This window comes from Macaca thibetana, chromosome 20 (genome assembly GCF_024542745.1).
Source record: "Macaca thibetana thibetana isolate TM-01 chromosome 20, ASM2454274v1, whole genome shotgun sequence".
In the NCBI taxonomy this organism is placed as follows: domain Eukaryota; kingdom Metazoa; phylum Chordata; class Mammalia; order Primates; family Cercopithecidae; genus Macaca; species Macaca thibetana.
The window spans coordinates 55,461,062-55,481,362 of NC_065597.1; the positions used below are offsets into that span (position 1 = coordinate 55,461,062).

At 44.7% G+C, this 20,301-nt stretch overlaps 1 protein-coding gene and 1 long non-coding RNA gene across 4 annotated transcripts; one reads left to right on the forward strand and one right to left on the reverse strand.

Annotated features, from left to right (window-relative positions):
* Positions 1 to 2,691: 2,691 nt before the first annotated feature.
* On the forward strand, positions 2,692 to 20,189 carry PDZD9 (PDZ domain containing 9). Of its 3 annotated transcripts, none has more exons than XM_050774046.1 (4): positions 2,692 to 2,791; positions 7,553 to 7,732; positions 15,286 to 15,475; positions 19,394 to 20,189. In XM_050774046.1, the coding sequence occupies exons 1-4, from the start codon at positions 2,761 to 2,763 to the stop codon at positions 19,785 to 19,787; spliced, it is 795 nt and encodes a 264-aa protein (XP_050630003.1). In that variant the 5' UTR covers positions 2,692 to 2,760; the 3' UTR covers positions 19,788 to 20,189. The 3 variants fall into 3 exon arrangements, with proteins under 3 accessions (XP_050630003.1, XP_050630004.1, XP_050630005.1); XM_050774048.1 differs by lacking the exon at positions 2,692 to 2,791 and adding an exon at positions 8,750 to 8,811 and having other exon boundaries at positions 7,694 to 7,732; XM_050774047.1 differs by lacking the exon at positions 7,553 to 7,732.
* LOC126944505 (uncharacterized) lies at positions 13,849 to 18,930 on the reverse strand. The gene is made up of 3 exons (XR_007722075.1): positions 15,717 to 18,930; positions 15,002 to 15,105; positions 13,849 to 14,311 (listed from the first exon to the last, which is right to left on the reverse strand). It is a non-coding gene; the product is annotated as an uncharacterized LOC126944505 (long non-coding RNA).
* Positions 20,190 to 20,301: the final 112 nt, after the last annotated feature.

The window sequence follows — 20,301 nt, forward strand, 5'->3', positions numbered from 1 at the left end:
CATCTACTCTTTGGAAGAAGGAATAAAGCAGGGGCCGGGCGTGGTGGCTCATGCCTGTAATCCCAGCACTTTGGGAGGCTGAGGTGGGCAGATCACCTGAGGTCAGGAGTTTGAGACCAGCCTGGTCAACATGGTGAAACCCCTGTCTGTATTAAAAATACAAAAATTAGCCAGGCATGGCAGTGGGTGCCTGTAATCCCAGCTACTCAGGAGGCTGAGGCACGAGAATTGCCTGAACCTGGGAGATGGAGGTTGTAGTGAGCTGAGATCACTCCACTGCACTCCACCCTAGGCAACAGAGTGAGACTGTCTCAAATAATAAATAAATAAAAATAAAAATAAAAAAGGAATGAAGCAGGACAGGGCAGAGGGAAAAGTCAGGCTGCAGTGGACCACGTGGAGAGCTCTGAACCTGGGATGGCCCTGCATTGACCAGTCACTAGTTGCTAGTTGATCTGGGAAGGTGAGATCTTGGGCAAGCGGTTCTTTTCAGCCAGTAGTAGTAGTGAAGGTGGGAGGTATAAGTCCTACAGCCCTGAAGGGGGATCTGGGCAGGACATTACCCATGACAGTTTGTTTCCTGCTGTTCCACCAATCAACATGACCTTGGCTCACTTGGCTTGATGGAGTGTAGAGACCTCTGCTGTAAAGACACTTTTCAGCCTGGGGTGGAGGAAGGATTAAAGGGAAGCCAGGCACTGATGTGCTCCATCACAGAACCATATATGCTGATGGGCTCTAGTCCCACAAACTCTCACCCTTCCCCTGCTGGTAGAAAGATGGAGGAAAAGGATGTATTTTATGATAGAATTAAGTTGGTATCTATGTAGACCCCTGCCAGACTATTTGGAAGAGGAAAGGTGACCTGTTACAAGAAGCCACCCACAGGAGACTTGAGGTGGAGAATAGCTCTTTGTATTGGTCTCCGCGACACAGGATTTTTCTAATGAAAAATCTGCCCTGGCGCTCATGCATGTAATCCCAGCACTTTGGGAAGCCAAGGCGGGTGGATCACCTGAGCTCAGGAGTTGGAGACCAGCCTGGCCAATATGGCAAAACCCTGTCTCTACTAAAAATACAAAAATTAGCCAGGCGTGGTGACACAGGCTTGTGGTCCCAGCTACTCTGGAGGCTGAGGTGGAAGGATTGCTTGGGCCTGGAAGGCGGAGGTTGCAGTGAGCTGAGATTTCATCACTGTACTCCAGCCTGGGTGACAGAATGAGACCCCATCTCAAAAAAAAAAAAAAAAAAAAAAAAAAGAATCTAAAAAGGAATCTGCCCTGGCTTATTGTCCGTGTAGAGCAACAGAAACAACAGGATAAGCTTGGACATAACCAGATCTCCCATGGAAATCTTTGCACAGTGCCTGACACCTAATCGGTGCTTAATGACTCTTGTTGAAGGGATGGGGCAAGGTGCTTAGCCTCTGTTTCATCAGACCGGGGATAACACCAGGGCCTACCTCATTAGGTTTTCTCTTTCTTCTAGAATTTATTAATTCATTTATTCGTTTTTATTTTTGGAGACAGGATCTTGCTCCATCACCTGGACTGGAAGGTGGTGACTCGATCATAGCTCACTGCAGCCTTGAATCCTGGGCTCAAGTGATCCTCCCATCTCAGCCTCCTGAGTAGCTAGGACTACAGATGTGCACCACCACACCCAGCTAATTAAAAAAAATTTTTTTATAGAGAAAGGGTCTTGCTATGTTGCCCAGGCTGATCTCAAACTCCTAGGCTCAAGCAGTCCTCCTGCCTCAGTCTCCTGAGTACCTAGGATTACAGGTGTTAGATACCACACCTGGCCTAGAATTTATTTTTAATAATTTATATTTTCCTACAATTGTCCACTTCATCTGTTTTTTAAGTACAGGTTTCAAGAGGATAAAGCCTGTGGTTCTGTGTTTGTCTTGCCTATTGTTGTATCCCCAGTATCAGTAAACGACAGAACAGCTCCCTGTAAATACTTGTTGTATGAGTGAACGTGTGTGGGAGGAAGAATTATCTTGGAAAAAAGAAGGAAGCATTAATAGGGCCTCTCCTAATAGTGACTCTTTTTTTTTTTAGGCCACCCTGGGGCCTTTTCTTATTCAAAACATTCATAAAAAAGTGCAGTTCCAAAGCATTGGAGCTACTGATGTAACAATTTTTTTTAAAATACCATTATTTGGAGCACAGCGGGGGATTCTCTGATCTTCTAGGTATTCTGTGATCTCCTGTGATCTTCTGGCTGTGATCTTCCTCTGCAGACCACCTGTCATCTTTGAGACACCCTCTTCTGTGCCTTCTCCCCCTCCCTGTTTCTTAGGTTCACCAAGAATGAATGAAGAAGCCAAGCACTGTGGCTCATGCCTGTAATCCCAGCACTTTGGGAGGCTGAGGCGGGCAGAGCGCTTGAGCCCAGGAGTTCGAGACCAGCCTGAGCAACATAGTGAGACCCCCCCCACCCCCTCGCCCCTCTCTTCAAAAAAAAGAAAAGAAATAATGAAGAACCCACCATGGGTCAGGCACTGTGCTAGCCTCTGCAGAAGTTTCCATACAGTACACTGGAGTGCAATACCCACGCTACGTTTTGCAGGGTCCACGGGAAGCCTTGCGGCGACCTCACTGCCGCCCAATTTCTGGGCAGCGGCAGCGCAGCGCCCCCTGGCGGCCATCCCGAGGGCGTTGCCCGCAGGCGAGGTTCGAAACTGTTGAGATTGGGACTGATTTCAGCCTCTGCTCCGGGAGGCTCTCCAGAGCTGCCTGACCTCCCAGAGCCATGCAGAAGGCCTCCCGCAAAAACAAAAAAGGTAACTGGGGAGAAGGAAGTGGGTGAAGAAGCCCTGGAGACCAAGCCTTCCTCAATTTTCCTCCTCTGTAAAATGGCAATGGTATACTGTTGGCCTGGGAGATAACCTGTCTCCATCATCATCATCATCATCATCATCATCATCATCATATTATTATTATTATCATCATCATCATCATCATCATCATCATCATCATCATCATTTGAGAAGGAGTCTTGCTTTGTCCCCTAGGCTGGAGTGCAGTGGCACGATCTCGGCTCACAGGATTACAGGTCCCTGCCACCAGGCCCAGCTACTTTTTTATTTTTAGTAGAGATAGGGTTTTGCCATGTTGGCCAGGCTGGTTTCCAACTCTTGACCTCAAGTGATCTGCCCGCCTTGGGTCATCGTTATTTTTATCAAGGTATAATTTCCATGCAGTAAGATCCCCCCCTTTAAAAGCACAGCGGTATGAGTTTTGACAAGCTATACCCACGTTGAATCACCCCCTCCATCAAGATAGGGAACAGTTTCACCACTCCCTAAAATTACTTTGCAATGCCCAGTTGCAGCCAAACCCCACCCCACTGCAGCTCCTCACACCCCTATCTGTTTTTTACAGTGTTTTTTTTTTTTTTTTCCTTTTCCATGGAGAACATCATAAAAACGAAATCATATTGTAAGGATCCTTTACAAAATTATATCAATGTAAATAGGGACTTTGGCCCTTTCATTTTTATTAAAAGGGCACATAAATCTCAAAATAGCATACTGGTCACTGTATTTTATTTTTAGAGACAGGGTCTTGTTCTGTCACTCAGGCTGGAGTACAGTGGTATGCTCCTGGCTCACTGCAGCCTCCAACTCTTGGGCTCCAGCAATCCTCCTGCATCAGCCTCCCATAGCTGGGACTGTAGGCATGCACCATCACACTCAGCTAATTTTTTTTTTTTTTTTTCTGAGACAGAGTCTCGCTCTGTGACCCAGGCTGGCGTGCAGTGGCGTGATCTTGACTTACTGCAACCCCCGCCTTCCAGGTGGGTTCAAGTGATTCTTGTGCCTCAGCCTCCAGAGTAGCTGGGATTATAGGTGTGAGCCACCACACCTGGCTGATTTTTGTGTTTTCAGTAGCAACGGTGTTTCACCATGCTGGCCAGGCTGGTCTCGAACTCCTGACTTCAAGTGATCCACCCACCCTCAACCTCCGAAAGTGCTGGGATTACAGGTGTGAGCCACTACGCCGGCCTAAATAGAAGAGATGAGGTATCACTACGTTGCCCAGGCTCTAATCACTGTATACTTCTGCTAGCCCCCAGGTGGGCTTACCGAAGGCTGCAGATTCCTGCATTGAGCAGTTCTTGTTCTTTATGGCTTTTTTCCGAACAGCATCAGGATTTGATAATGACTCGAGGTTGGCGAAGAGGCTGAAGCAGGCAGGCAGGTGCCAGGCAGCCTTAGGCTTTTTCACTGCAGGGCTGTTGTCATTTGGACTGCTTGTCCTTGGGAAGGTTGACATTGCTGTCTGACTAGCCTTGTAGCAAGACCTGTAAGTCTTTCATATTTTAATGTGGTGCTTGGGGTCTGGCTCTCCCAGGACCACAGTGCTGCCTCCTCCACCTGGTTGTCCCCAAACACAGCGGCTCACTCTTTTTTTTTTTTTTTGATATGGAGTCTCGCTCTGTTGCGCAGGCTGGAGTGCAGTGGTGTGATCTCGGCTCACTGCAAGCTCCACCCCCTGGGTTCACGCCATTCTTCTGCCTCAGCCTCCAGAGTAGCTGGGACTACAGGCACCTGCACCATGCCCGGCTAATTTTTTTGTATTTTTTAGTAGAGACGGGTTTCACTGTGCTCGCCAGGATGGTCTCGATCTCCTGACCTCGTGATCCGCCTGCCTTGGACTCCCAAAATGATGGGATTACAGGCGTGAGCCACCGCTCCCGGCCACCACTCACTCTTTTCTGAGCTCATCCTCTTCCAGGGAGGAAGCATTGAAGATCTCACTCAACAGCAGTAGGGTCATCTTTGTCAGTACCTTCGGGTTCCAGGGTCCCTGCCACTGGGCCCAAGCGAGCACCTTCCTCAGGTTTGATGGCTAATAGTTCATCCTGAGCATGTGCTCTGTGAAGAGCCTTTGTCTAAGGCACATCTTCAGTTTTTTCCTTGTAGCAGTTTCCATCCTCTAATGAAATTAATTGACTCAGCTCCTGCACTGCCACATCTGTGCTTTCCTGCTGGGTGAGCTTCTTTTCTTCTCAACTAGTTTTTTCAGAGGGTTGTGTAAGCGCTTTAAAGTAGTGACTTCATACAGCTGATAACCTGTGAAGCTCTCATGGATGGCTGCCATAGTGTGAGAAATCTTCTCCCCAAAATGAAGCGGAGTGGTCTGGTACGTTGCTAGGATGTGAGACAGGAGATTGCATGTATTAACTTGCTCCACGAAGATCCACATTCAACTTCACTTTGTCAGGTTTTTTTTTTTTCTTTTCTTTTCTTTTTTGAGATGGAGTCTCCCTCTGTCACCCAGGCTTGTAGCTGGGATTACAGGCGCACACCAACATGCTCGGCTAATTTTTTTTTTTTTTTTTTTTTTGAGACAGAGTCTCACCCTGTCACCCAGGCTGGAGTAAAATGGTACCATCTCAGCTCACTGCAACCTCTGCCTCCCAGGTTCAAGTGATTCTCGTGCCTCAGCCTCCCAAGTAGGTGGGATTACAGGCGCGTGCCACCACGCTTGGCTAATTTTTTGTATCTTTAGTAGAGACAGGTTTCACCATGTTGGCCAGGCTGGTCTCGAACTCCTGATCTCGTGATCTGCCCGCTTCAGCCTCCCAAAGTGCTGGGATTACTGGTGTGAGCTACTGCACCTGGCACAAAGTTATTTTAATTTTACAAGATGTACTGTGTGTTTCTTGCCTTCCTGAACTTCTGCATTTGCTTATAGAGGTCTGGATCAAACTCCTGAGACACGTCCTTCATCTGTGAGTTAGGAGCCTTTTGAGTCCGGCTTCTTTTACTTAGCCCTGCTGACTTTTAAAAGTGGGCTCCTGGTAGCTTACCTTATAAGCACATTGAATTTACAAGCTGAGATAGGAACCACTGGACTTTGCCCAAGATGTGACTTCTCTGTTTGCTCAGGAACCAGAGGCTCAGGTAGGGCATATCCTGCCCCCAACTGCACCCAGAACCCCAAAAGGTCTCTGAAGATGGTATCTCGTTTATATTATGCTATTTTATTTTCCCAAACAAAGAGCATCTGTGGTTTAGGGGAAAGTGAGGTTGGAGATGGGCAAGGACATTTGATTTAGAGGAAAGGGCCATGAACCCCTCCAGTTCCCTACAGCCAGAGGTAGGGAGCTGGGGGAGCCTTTCCCTCAGCAGTGGCCCTGAAAACACCACAGTCACATGGACTTGGCAAGCTTGTGTGTCACTTGTCCTTATGGAAAGGAGTTGTGTGTGAAATACTGGAAAAGTGTGCCGAAAAGCTCCCCAGGAGCTTCCTGTGTACCGAAAAGGAGTTTGCTAGCAGCTTCCTCTTGGGAAATTAACTTGTTGTTTTGAATGTCCTTTTAGTCCCTGAAATTTTTCTTGTGAGATTTGGTTCTGTAGAAAACATATTTCAACCCCTCCCATTACCCCTTGTCTCCAAGGCCTTCGGATTTTCCTCCCACGTGCTTTTTGGATCCATCTACTGCTCATTTCTGCTGTTACTGCCATGACATGCACCACGACCCTTTCATTTTCATTTCATTTCATCTCATCTAACCATGTCCAGCTTAATTCACTTCTGAGCTTTTTCACTAAGGAAGTCTGAGAAGCAGCCTCTGTCTGCTTGGTCCTCGCTCCTCCTGCCTCCCCCTCCTCTGACAGGGCCAGTTCCTTCCTTTCTCAGACCTTAACACAATGTGCTCCTGATCCACCTTTCTTTGCCTAAATATTTCCTATTGGTCCTTATGGCCTTAATTCAAATTTTAGCCCTGCTGGAAGCCTGACCTGCCATCCTCAGATGAGACTTTGGCCCTCTGTTACTCATTCTCAGAGCCTCCGTCCATTTCTTTTATAACATGAGTTTCAGTTTGTTATCTAACATATATTTACATGACTGATTGATATTTGTCCCCTCCACTAGGCTGTAAACTTCATGAGGACAAGAAACACATGTGGGCCAAGCATGGTGGCTCACACCTGTAATGCCAGCACTTTGGGGGGCTGAGGTGAGAGGATTGCTTGAGGCCAGAAGTTCAAGACTAGCCTGGCCAATATAGTGAGACCCTGTCTCTACAAAAACAATAAAAATTAGCCACGTATAGTAGCGTATGCCAGTAGTCCCAGCTACTTAGGAGGTTGAGGTGGGAGGAGCCCTTGAGCCCAGGAGATCGACGCTGCAGTAAGCCGTGATCATGCCACTGCACTCCAGCCTGGGCAATAGAGTGAGACCTTGTCTGTTAAAACCAAAAAACCCAACATATCTGTTTTGCTCACCATGGTAAACCCAGGGCCTAGCACACTGTCTGTATCAATAAATATTTGTTAAGTGAATAGATAACACTAACTAATATTAAGTACTCATAATATGCCAGACTCTGCAAAAGCCCTTTAATGCTCCCATTTAATTTTCAGAAGAGCTCTCCAAGGTGAACACTTTTTATCCTCATTTTACCAACAAGGAATCTGAGGAATAGGGATTAAATAACTGTCCCAGGGATCTGGCTTCAGAACCCCAGTGGGTATGGCCATGCTTCTGTCTTGGTGAAGGACTGAAATAAGTTCCCCTGTTTTGGTTAGAAAGAGGAGTCAGCATCAAGGTCAAAACATCTGTACACAACTTGAGCAAAACACAGCAGACCAAACTCACTGTGGGCAGGCTGGGATTAGGCCTCATCATCATCCAGCATGGACCCTACCTCCAGATCACCCACCTCATCAGGAAGGGGGCTGCAGCCAACGACGGGAAACTTCAGCCAGGTGACTGCCCTTTCACCATGCTTCCCAACCACCCATCCTGCCCATCTGCCTGAAGGGAGGCTCGGGTCACCAGGTTTCAGTGTAACTATAAGGATACGACGGGCATGCTGGCTCATGCCTGTAATCCCAGCACTTTGGGAGGCCGAGGCGGGGGATCACTTGAGGTCAGGAGTTTGCGACCACCCTGGCCAACATGGTAAAACTTTGTCTCTACTAAAAATACAAAAACTGGCCGGGAGTGGTGGCTCACACCTGTAATCCCAGCACTTTGGGAGGCTGAGGTGGGTGGATCCTGAGGTCTGGAGTTCGAGACCAGCCTGGCAAGATGGTGAAACCCTGTCTCTATTAAAAATACAAAAATTAGCTGGGCGTGGTGGCACATGCCTGTAATCCCAGCTACTTGAGAGGCTGAGGTAGGAGAATCACTTGTACCCGGGAAGCGGAGGTTGCAGTGAGCTGAGATCGTGCCACTGCACTCCAGCCTGAGTGACAGAGACTCTGTCTTAAATAAATAAATAAATACAAATACAAAAATTAGTTGGGTCTGGTGGCGGGCGCCTGTAGTCCCAGCTACTCAGGAGGCTGAGGCAGGAGAATCTCTTGAACCCGGGAGGCAGAGGTTGCAGTGAGCTGAGATCGCACATTGTACTCCAGCCTAGGTGACAGAGTGAGACTCTGTCTCAAAAAAAAAAAAAAAAAAAAAAAAAAAAAAAAAAGGATATGACAACATTAGTTGAGAACTTTCTATGGGCCAGCCAATGGCTATCACTTATATAACTATCACTGTTGGGCATATTAATTCATTTAATTCTGGCCAGGTACAGTGGCTCACACCTGTAATTCCAGCACTTTGGGAAGCCAAGGTGAGAGGATCAGGTGAGGCTAGGAGTTCAAGGCCAGCCTGAGCAACATAGTGAGATGCTGTCTATATTAGTCCGTTCTTGCACAGCTATAAAGAAAAACCTGAAACTGGGTAATTTGTAAGAAAAGAGGTTTAACTGGCTCATGGTTCTGCAGGAAGCACAGCTGGGGAGGCCTCAGGAAACTTACAATCATGGCGGAAGGTGAAGAGGAAGGAGGTACGTCTTACATGGTTGGAGCAGGAGGAAGAGAAAGCAGGGGGAGGTGCTACACGCATTTCAACAACCAGATCTCATGAGAACTCACTCGCTATCAAGAGAACAGCAAGGGGGAAATCTGCCCCCGTGATCCAACCGCCTCCCCACAGGTCCCTCCTCCAACACCCGGGACTACAGTTCAATATGAGATTTGGGCGGGGACACAAATCCAAACCATATCACCATTTCTACAACAAAACAAAAGTAGCCCGGCATGATGCGTGCCTGTAATCCTAGCTACTCGGGAAGCTGAGGTGGGAGGCTCACTTAAGCGCAGGAAGCCGAGGCTGCAGTGAGCTATGATTGTGCCACTGCATGCCAACCTGGGTAACAGAGTGAGACCCTATCTCTAAAAAAATAAGAAAATTAAATTTACTTAATGAAGGTGAGATTGAGCTCCTTGTCCAATTCACCTGTTTCTCCTACGTGGGGATTCAGGGACCATAGCTCCAGAGCTATGGTTCTCAGCATAAAGATATTTTCTTTTGTAGGCAGTATTAAGCATTGCTAACACTTAGCTGCATGATCTCATTTCACTCTCACAATCCCTGAGCTAGATTCTGCATGAAACCACCTTGCAGACAAGGAATCAGGTATTTAGTAACTCTCCCATGGTCACTCCGAGGAGCTGGGATTTGAACCTTCTCTGTCAGACTCCAGAGCCTAAGGGCTTTACCAATACTGCCCTGCTCCTTGTGTCTTTGGGTGAATTTTCTATGCTGTTCAAGAGGTGTTTTCTCAGTACCTGGCCTGGGCCTAGTGCTGTGCCCAGGAGCTGGGGAAGCAGAATGGGCTGGCGCAGTCGTGAGAAGGAAAAAACATATTGTGTTAGCTGTCCTGATTCAGGCCCAGGGTCTGACACTTTTTAGTTCTGTGACCCTGGGCAAAGCCACTTAACCTTTCAGGCCTCAGTCACCTCATCTTTGAATTGGGATAATCCTGTGTTTGTCAGAGGTTGTTAAGATTTGATGAAATAATGTGTGTTTGTTTGATAGATGGGGTATCATTCTGTCACCCATGCTGGAGTGCAGTGGCTTGATCATGGCTCATTGTGGCCTTAAACTCCTTAGCTCAAGTGATCCTCCTGCTTCAGCCTCCTGAGTAGCTGGGACTCAGGTGTGTACCACCATGCCCAGCTAATTTTATTTTTTATTTTTTTGTAGACATGGGCAGTGGAGGCGGTGGGTGGGTGGTGTCTCACTATGTTGTCCAGGCTGGTCTCAAACTCCTGGCCTCAAGGAATCCTCCCATGTGGCCTCCAAAAGTGCTGGGATTACAGGTGTGAGCCATTGAGCCCAGCCTGATGAAATAATTTTTATGAAAGTGCTTTTAAAACTGAAGTGCTATAGAAATATTGGAAATAATCTCTTAGGCTGTTCTTACAGATTCTCCAGACTTTTGCGTGTGTGTTTTAATAAAAAATGATGGCTGTATGGGGGTCCCAGTGGATTAAGCCACTGGTTTTCAACCCTGGTTACCTGTTAGAATCATCTGGGAAGTTTTTAAAACCAAGATGCCTGGTCCCTATCTCTCCACAGGTTTTTGATTCAATCGTTCTTGGACTGGGACAGGGCAGTTTATGTTTTAAAAGCTCCTCAGGTGGTTCTATTTGCAGCTAAGGGTTCCAAGCAATGGATTAAAGAAGAAAGCAGATATATAATGGTTTTATGAAACAGTTTGCTATACCTTAAAATCCAAAGCGTTTTCCCCACTCATCACTACTTGGTGGTGGAGAACAAACGGCGACCGGTGGCGAGTTCTGGACTTACCAGAACAAAAGAACTCCAGGACAGGTCCCATGGGGTTTTCTGCTTCTCCTCAGCTTCTTCAAGGTCAGGTGACAGATGCTGGGTGATGATCTGGGTGCATACTCCAGGGTGCTAGAGTTTGACAGGAGTATGCTTTTAGGTGGGCAACAGAGAATCTCATGGCAGGGCTATAGTTAGTGGGCTCTTTGAGGTTAGAAGCAGTCTTGAATTTCATCTTTTAAGTCCAGGACTCACCTACTCTATTAGTGCATTCTCACACTGCTGTAAAGATACTGCCTGAGACTGGATAATTTATACATGAAGGAGGTTTAATTGACTCACAGTTCCGTATGGCTGGGGAGGCCTCAGGAAACTTACAATCATGGTGGAGGAGGAATCAGTCATTTTCTTCACAAGGCGGCAGAAGAGAGTGTGAGTATGTGAAGGAGGAGCTGCCAAACACTCATTCAACCATCAGATCTCATGAGAACTCACTATCATGAGAACAGCATGGGGGAAACCACCCCCATGATCCAATCACCTCCCTCCCTCCCTCCACACGTGGGGATTACAGGTCCTTCCCTCAAAATGTGGGGATTACAACTGGCAATGACATTTGGATGGGGACACAGAACCAAACCATATCATTCTGCCCCTCCATCGGCAAGCTGAAGAGCAGGGAAGCCAATAGTGGCTCAGTGCGAGTCCCAAAACCTCAAAAGTTGGGAAGCTGACAGTGTAGCCTCCAGTCTGTGGCTGAAGGCCTGAGAGCCCCTGGCAAACCACTGGTGTAAGTCCAAGAGTCCAAAAGCCAAATAACTTGGAGTCTGATGTTCGAGGGCAGGAAGCATCCAGCACAGGAGAAAGATGAAGGCTGGAAGACTCAGCAAGTCTGCTCATTCTACCTTTTTCCACCTGCTTTTTCTAGCCACGCTGGTAGCTGATTGGATGGTGCCCACCCAGATTGAGGGTCGGGTCTGCCTCTCCAAGTCCATTGACTCAAATGTTAATCTTTTCTGGCAACACCTTCACAGACACACCCAGAAATAATACTTTGCATCCTTTGATCTAATCAAGTTGACAATATTAACCCTCACACCTAAAGTAGTGGCTCATTTGTTATGTCTTTGCTTAATAAATAAATAAATAATAAATGAATATATGTCCCAGGCATTGTGGGAGATATTTCACCATCTATTATCTTTTTTTTACTCCAATTTTTAATTTTATTTGTATAAGAGACATGGTCTGTCACACAGGCTGGAGTGCAGGAGTGCAGTAGTGCAATCATAGCTTACTACAGCCTCGAACCTCTAGGCTCAAGCAATCCTCCTGTCTCAGTCTCCCAAAGTGCTGGGATTACAGGCATAAGCCATCTCACCTGGCCCCACGTGTTATCTAAAGTTTGCAACACTTCTGAAATGTAGATAATGAAAATATATGAGGATTAGAGAGACGAAATAACTTGTTCATCTTAGTTACACAACTGAGTCTGTGTTCACAGCTGGGATTTGAACCCATGTCTGCCTCGAAAGCCCATACCTTTCTAGCCAATTGCCTAACAACTAGAAATGAGATTTGAATACAGAGTAAGTCCAGAGCCCCAAATCTCTTTGTGACAAGCCTGCCAGTTCTCCTCAGCATCAGTCTAGGCTTTAAAGTCTGTAACTCAGTGGTTTTAGACAATGATGATGAGATTTTGGGAGACGATAATTGTAGAAACATGCTATTTCTTTGACCCCATTTCCTCCCAGCCCCATTATCTTTTATCTATGTGCTGAAATCTCTCTCCTTTGGTATTTCAGGATAGGGTTTCACTTTGATTTCCTAATTTATTTAGTGTTAGTTTATTCTGGTTAAACTCTAAGTTCCTTTTGGCCAGTATGGCCTTAACAGCTTCTGATATTCTAAGTCTTAATAAATTAATGTAGGCCGGGTGCGGTAGCACACACCTGGAATCTCAGCACTTTGAGAAGCTGAGGCAGGCAAATTGTTGGAGCTCAGGGGTTCGAGACCAGGCAGGGCAACATGACAAAACCCCATTTTAATAAAAAATACAAAAACTAGCCCAACATGGTGGGCATATGCGCTTGTAGTCTCAGCTCCGCTGGGGGCTGAGCAGGAGGGTTGCTTGAGCCCTGGAGGTCGAGGCTGCAGTGAGCTGTATTTGCATCCTCGCACTCCAGCCTGGGTGACAAAGTGAGACCCTGTCTCAAGAAAAAAAAAAAAAAAGAAATTAATGTAGCTTCAACAGTAAATACAAGCCATAGACTGGCTACTGCCTAAGCATTTCCTGAAGGCCTAGTGTGTGCAGACACCCAGGTAGGCACTGGGGGTGTAGTAGTGAACCACACAGACAAGGTCCCTAGCCATGAGGAACTTAAGGAACTTCCAGCCTAGTTGGGAGAGATGAAAAAATAAAATATTTTTCAGTAGTGGCTTGGCTGCTGCAAAGTTGATTTAATGTAGGTAATCGAGACAAAGTTTATATAATGTCATCCTATAGCCCATTAAAACAGAAAAAAATGTGTAATGAGGTTGGTGTTCATAAATACCAAATTGGTGTTTCTGTATGAAGGGCAATGTTAATATCTATTGCTAGAGTAATCACATTCACATGCTGACATGTTTGGTTTACAGCCAGAACGGTCAGGAAATTAAGCTATTTATCTTCTGCCCTCTTGATAAAAGTCACCCTTTTACAACATAATTAAGCAGAATGCCAAGCCATAGCTTTCAGCTATAAACACTGCTTTTAACATTAGGAAAGTAAGCTCATCTGGGGAATTTTTTTTTTTTTTTTTTTGCCACTGTAATTAACCTCAGTAGGATGAGCATCTGTTTCGTATTGCTCAAGCTGCAGGTAGCCTTGTTTCATTCTGAAGTGAGCTTCAGATACATGGTTGATTGTATTACCCTCAGCTACTGCTTAAGACCAAAGGAGGTTTTTCTCCACCCTTCTAAGTATTCATTTTCTTGAATTCTGGGAAATTTGTTTCTGATAGGATCTAGAGCTATGGACATTTGTCCTTGGCATCCTTGGAGGCTTCTTTTGGGATCAGTGTAATTCCTGATTGAAGCCCAGTGCATGCATCAGAGAAGGCACTTCTTCTTGACCCTTTTCTCTCTTGAGGTTAGGCTTCAGCTGTCTTAGAATGAGGCTGATGAGGGTCCCCAGCAGGTCAGTAATAATAAGATCTGAAGACTTAAGATTTTGCCCAACGTGAATTGGTCCTTAAAAAGCAAATCCTTTGTATTCCTTTCTGAAGTCTTGCTGAATGCCGTTGTAGCAGAGTTCCTCATTACAAAAAACAGAAAACACTTCTGTTAATGCACTGAATTTGGGATACTGAGTCTGATAGAATCGCCCAAAAGGCTGGAGAAGTAGGCTTGGAAAATGGTGAGAACCAAGAGTTGTGTGTAACTACCTCTGGCAACTAGAAGCTCCTGTCACTCTTCTGCGTCTCCTCCTCCAGGTTCAGTGACCCAGGTGGGAGTGTCAAGTGACTGGATCTCACTCACAGGTCCATGACCTACCTGCTGGAGATGGGAACATGGGGGAGGTTGGAGCAAGTGAATAATTGGTCTTTTTAGCTTCTTTCAATTTGGGGGTTTCGGGGGTTAGTGCTCAAGATGTAGTCCTCTTCCCACCTGCTGGGGACTCAGAAGCTGCATGGTTGACCATCTTGTTTCTTTCCTTGTCCTGCATTGCCCTAAGGTAGGGAAACCTAGCTGTCAAATCCCTTTAAACCAACATACTCAGTGCATACACACCTTACAGTTAATTAAAGCATGCCTAATTGCCCAATGTTTTATACAGAATTATTTGCTCAATACTGCACAAGGGTAGAGAATTAAAATGAAAGGCTTTATGTTTAATGTGGTCTATTAACTGTAGAGGGCACTGGAAATTGCCAGGCAGGTATAATAGAAAGTAGGTCATTTATTCATCACTTAGTGTAAATGGTTTTTTCTTTCCTAGTAATAGCCATTCATTTTATTTGAAACTAATCTATTTTTAGAATCCTAAAGGCTGGTTCCGATTATAAATGTTTTTTAGCCTCTGTCACACCGAGAACTTCAGAAATGTCTCAGAAACATCATATAATGTCTACCATTATACTGCTATTAAGAAACATCTTCCATATACTCTTCATTATGCAAAGGACATTCATATCATGGAAATGAACATCTTTATTAAATAAAGGCTAGGCCAGGCGAGGTGGCTCACGCCTGTCATCCCAGCAGTTTGGGAGGCCGAGGTGGACAGATCACCTGAGGTCAAGAGTTTGAGACCAGCCTGGCCAACATGGTGAAACCCCATCTCTACTTAAAAAAAAAAAAAAAAAAAAAAAAAAAAAAATTAGCCAGGCATGGTGGCACGTGCCCATAATCCTAGCTACCTGGGAGGCTGAGGCAGGAGAATCACTTGAACTTGGGAGGCGGAGCTTGCAGTGAGCCGAGATCACACAACTACATTCCAGCTTGGGCGACAGTGAGACTTCATCTCAAAAAAAAAAAAAAAAAAAAAAAAAAAAAAAAAAAAAAAAGGCTGAAGCCTGGTTTTGGTTCAAAAAGAATCAACAGTATGAACACATAAAATGAAATACCTCACAATAAAGCCAGAAATCAATATGGTCCCTTTAAACCCCTAGTTTTACTGATATATAATTTTTTCCCTCTTCAGGTGATGTTCTGATTAGTGTTGGCTATGCCAATGTGTTAGGATATACTCTTCGAGAATTTTTACAGCTTTTGCAACATATCACCGTTGGAACAGTGCTACAAATCAAGGTTTACAGAGATTTTATTAACATTCCTGAAGAATGGCTAGAAATATATGATTTAATCCCGGAGGCCAAATTCCCAGTAACAAGGTAAATAGTTAATTTTAGGAACTCTTTGTTTTAATACAGAATCCCAGGGCCTGTGAGGCACAGATGGTTTAATGTGACAATTATCAAATAAGGATAATGACAGGAGGACTGGTGACACTGTCAGAGTAATTTCCTGGGTTTCTGGTATTAGATCTGTAGGATCTAATATGAGAAAGCATGATAAAGTCAACTTGGAGTTAAAAAACAAGTCATCAGTTGGGAATTTTGTCCCTGTGACTACCTGCATGGTGCCTCTCCTTCCCGAGTCAGCCTTTAAAATGCTTCTTGTGGGCCGGGTGTTGTGGCTCATGCTTGTAATCCCAACACTTTGGGAGGCAGGCGGATCACGAGGTCAGGAGATCGAGACCATCCTGGCCAACATGGTGAAACCCCGTCTCTACTAAAATTACAAAAATTAGCTGCATGTGGTGGCGAGCACCTGTAATCCCAGCTATTCAGGAGGCTAAGGCAGGAGAATCGCTTGAACCTGGGAGTCGGAAGTTGCAGCGAGCCGAGATCGTGCCACTGCACTCCAGCCTAGAGACAGAGCAAGACTCTGTCTAAAAAAAAAAAAAAAAAGGCTTTTTGCAAATCCTATTTTCTTTTGCATATTCAATTTTTTTCTCTCCGGGTCCTTCCCAGTAACATCTAAGCCTTTTTAAACTTCTCTCATCTTGGCAAATCCTATCTTCAGTCCACTCTCCTCTCTCTACTCTCTCTAGCCACTGGAGTCTCTTGCATCCCCTCCCAACTTGCTAAAAGCTGTATTAGACACCTGTTTCCTTGAGAGACGCCACTTCCCAGACACTCCTCAACCCACTTCAGTCTAGGCTTTGCTTTCATCCCTCGGCTGAGTCCTTTTCCCAGGGCCACCCATAGCCTTCACACTTCTGATCCCACTACATTCTTCTGTCTTTATCTTGCTTGGTTTCTGAGCAGCCCTAGACACTTAACACTTGCCACCCACTCTCTTCTTGAAATAGCACTTCCCAGGCTTCTGTAACACCACACTCCCCTGATTTTCCTATTTTCCTATTACCTCTGGCCATTTCCTCTTGGTGTCCTTTCTCCCGGCCAATTTCATTGATGCCTATGGTTTCTCTGACTATCCACATGCTAATTACTTTCAAATTGTATTATCACCAAACTGTATTTTTTTTTTTTCTTGGTTTTGCTCTTGTCGCCCAGGTTGGAGTGCAGTGGAGTGATCCTGGCTCACTGCAACCTCTGCCTCCCAGGTTCAAGTGATTCTCCTGCCTCAGCCTCCAGGGTAGCTGGGATTACAGGTGCACGCCACTACACCCAGCTAATTTTTGTATTTTTAGTAGAGATGAAGTTTTACCATGTTGGCCAAGCTGGTTTCATATTCCTGACCTCAGGTGATCTGCCTGCCTCGGTCTCCCTAAGTGCTGGGATTAGAGGCATGAGCAACCAAGTCTGGCCAGAATGATCTTTTTGTAATGCAAATTTGATCCTGGCATGTTCCTGCAAAAATTCTCAAGACTTTTTGTTCTTTGGATAAATGTCAAAATCCTCACATTGGCCTATAATGCTCTACGGGGTTCAGCTGGCCTCTGCATACCATTCCAACTTCAACTCATACTGCTTTCCCCATCCTTCTCTATCCCACTTTAGCTTCCAGCTCCCTGCCTTTTGTTGCTCTTTGCCTCAGGGTCTTTGCACTTGCTCTTCTCTGTCTGCAACATGCTCGTAACTTTGCTCTTCAGTAGTCACCCTTGAAGGCTCCAGTGTACCTTCTCCAAGGGGTCTTCCTAGAAACAGGTCCATCTGACATATGCCTTCACAGCTCGCTCCTTCACATTTATCCCAATTTTAATGTAATAATCTGTGTAATCAGTTGTTCACTGTGTTTCCCTGGGAGAATGTGAACTCCATGAAGGCAGGGACTGAGTCTGTCTTGTTTTGCTAAAATTGCCCTAGGACTTTCATGTGGTCAATGGTTCATTTGTTTTTAATTTTTAATTTGAAAAGTCTTATTTTTGAGACAGGGTCTCACTCTGTCCCTCAGGCTGTAGTGTAGTAGCATGATCACAACTCACAATCAAATCCTACTCAGCGACTCCTACACTGGAGGGCACGACTCTAAAAGCATGGGCTCATCTTTTAGATGACAACATAACAACTATGTTCTAAGCATTTTCATTACATGGAGGAGTTTTGAGATCCAGAATATTAAATTCTAAGGATGGCAGACTGACCATTCAAAAGCAAAGAAAAGATAGAATAGCACAACTCAAGTATGAGGCGAAAACCCGCGAACTTAAATAACAATACCAAGCACCTGCTGACTCCCTTTCTTAATTAGGCAAAGTACTCATATCTACGGTATTTTAGTGACTTAGGTGTAACAGGGCAGGGAAAGAAGGGAAAGGAAAAAGCTGCTTTCACAAAGCTGGTATAACCTTTTCCAGGAGAAAATGGCACCGGGTATACACACTGGAGAAAATTCTCCATTTACCGCTCTGGGTAGGCTGAATGGTCTAGAAAGTTTGTTTCCAGCCAATCCTGACCTCTGCAGGGTTGTGGCTTTATTACCTAATGATAATTTACCTGTCCTTTTTGGTTACCTAACCATCAGAGTTGCCAAGGATTCACCCTGCAGTCTGGAAAAAAAAAAGTTATTAATACTTGGATTTTTAAAAAAAATTCATGTGCTGTTCAGGAAGACCTAAGTGTGTCTGAAGGCAAATTAGACAAAGAAAATCAGTATTTAAGACTAGTGGCTCTTAGTAAAAATTACTCATTATCAACTGTTTATTACTGGAAGAGATAAACTTTAGGAAAAGCCATTCAAATTCTTGGAAGCAAATACAACAGGCAGATCGCCAAGGTTATTAGTGATAACACCAGAAGTCTTAACAGGTTGGCAGGGAAGAAACCTCTTTCCTTTTAGCAGGGCAGAATGTACCAGAGATTTGTAATCACAAAGATTTGGTTCTGCTGGGCAACAGCACCAGGATGAGGGAAAAGCAGGTGACAGAGCACTCATTCTGGAAAGTTAAAGCAAGCACAGGTACTGTAGGCATTAGGAAAGTTCAGAGACCTGAAGGTACTAGCAGGCAAGCACCACCTAGTTTCAACAATCAAGAAAGCCAAAAACTGGAGAAAGTTAAAAACAACAACAACAAAAACCTGGCTGGGCACAGTGGCTCCTGCCTGTAATCCTAGCACTTTGGAGGCCAAGGTAAAGATTCTTTGAGGCCAGCAGTTTGAGACAGCCATGGGCAACATAGGGAGATCCTGTTTTTAGACAACAAAACAAAACAAAACAAAAAAAATTAAAAATTAGCCAGGTGTGGCAGCATACAGCATACACACCTGTAGTCTCAGCTCCTTGGGAAACAGAGGCCAGAGGGTCACTTGAGTCCAGGAGTTCAAGGTTGCAGTGAGCTGACTGTGCCACTGCACTGCAGCAAGGGTGACAGAGCAAGACCCTCTCAAGTCTTACTAATGACTAGGATGTTGAAGATCCTTAAGGCCCACTATTTCCTGACTTCCTGACTCCTCTGGAAATCAGTAATATTGTGTTCCTGCCACGTGAGCCACAAGAACAGAGTTCTCAGGAGATGGTCAGGTTGAACCTGTCACTTTAGCTGCACTGAAATTAATCTACCCTTTAACACCTCCTAATATTCTGGTCAGTAGTCTAGTATAAGTCTGTGCAAAACTTTTTAAGGTATGGTAAAGTAATTTAAGGCAGAATTTGATTTCCATTTAGAAATGGAAAAAGATTTAAAGATAATTTTTAAAAGGGAAACATTTCAGTGACACAGAAAGGTAGTGCTAAAGCTAAATTGTATCTTCTATGAGTCAAAGCAAGTTATAAGGCATCTTGTTAGGGGACCATCAATGTTGAGACATGAAGAATCTATTTTATTCACTATTCTTTCATTTCAGCACACCAAAGAAAATGGAGCTGGCAAAAGATGAATCTTTCACAAGCAGTGATGATAATGAAAATGTAGATTTAGATAGAAGACTTCAATATTATAGATATCCGTGGTCAACTGCGCATCACCCTGCAAGGAGACCAATATCCATCTCCAGAGACTGGCATGGATATAAGAAGAAGAACCATACTATTAGTGTAGGAAAAGACATTGATTGTGACGTGATGATTCACAGAGATGATAAGAAAGAAGTGAAGGCGCCTTCTCCATACTGGATAATGGTGAAGCAAGACAATGAAACCTCTTCCTCCTCTACTTCCTCTACCTCAGATGCATTTTGGCTGGAAGATTGTGCCCAAGTTGAAGAGGGTAAAGCCCAACCGGTATCAAAGTTTGGTTAGCAAATCTGTGGTCATATGAGCATTTATCTTGCAGACACCCAAGTTTTGTGCCTCACCAGGCACAAGTTTGCTATACTTATCAAGGACTGTCTGTAGACTCACTAATTCTCTTCTCTTATGACTGCACTATTAAGCCTTTAGAGATGTTCTTCAATAGGATTATCTAAATACTTCCCTGGGTTCTTGCAGGCCTTGCAAATCTTATTTTCAGAATAAGACCCTTCTTTCTGAGAAGAATTTCTTTTCTTTTCTTTTAGAAAATGCAGTAGAGAAATCCAGTATCAGAATGTCTGAACATAGTAGAGAATGTCACTTTATTAAACACCACACTTTTCTTTAAATATTTAGTTTCTCTCTTTTTTTTGGTAAACTTCAAGTACTATAATTAAAATAAGAGACATATTCCTTGGCTAGTTTTTCACATTAGAATTCTTTGTTTTTCCCTTTTCAGCCCTTCTTTTACTGTAAATGTTGAATTGAGAGTTAATTACTTGGAAGAGACAGGATAGTAACA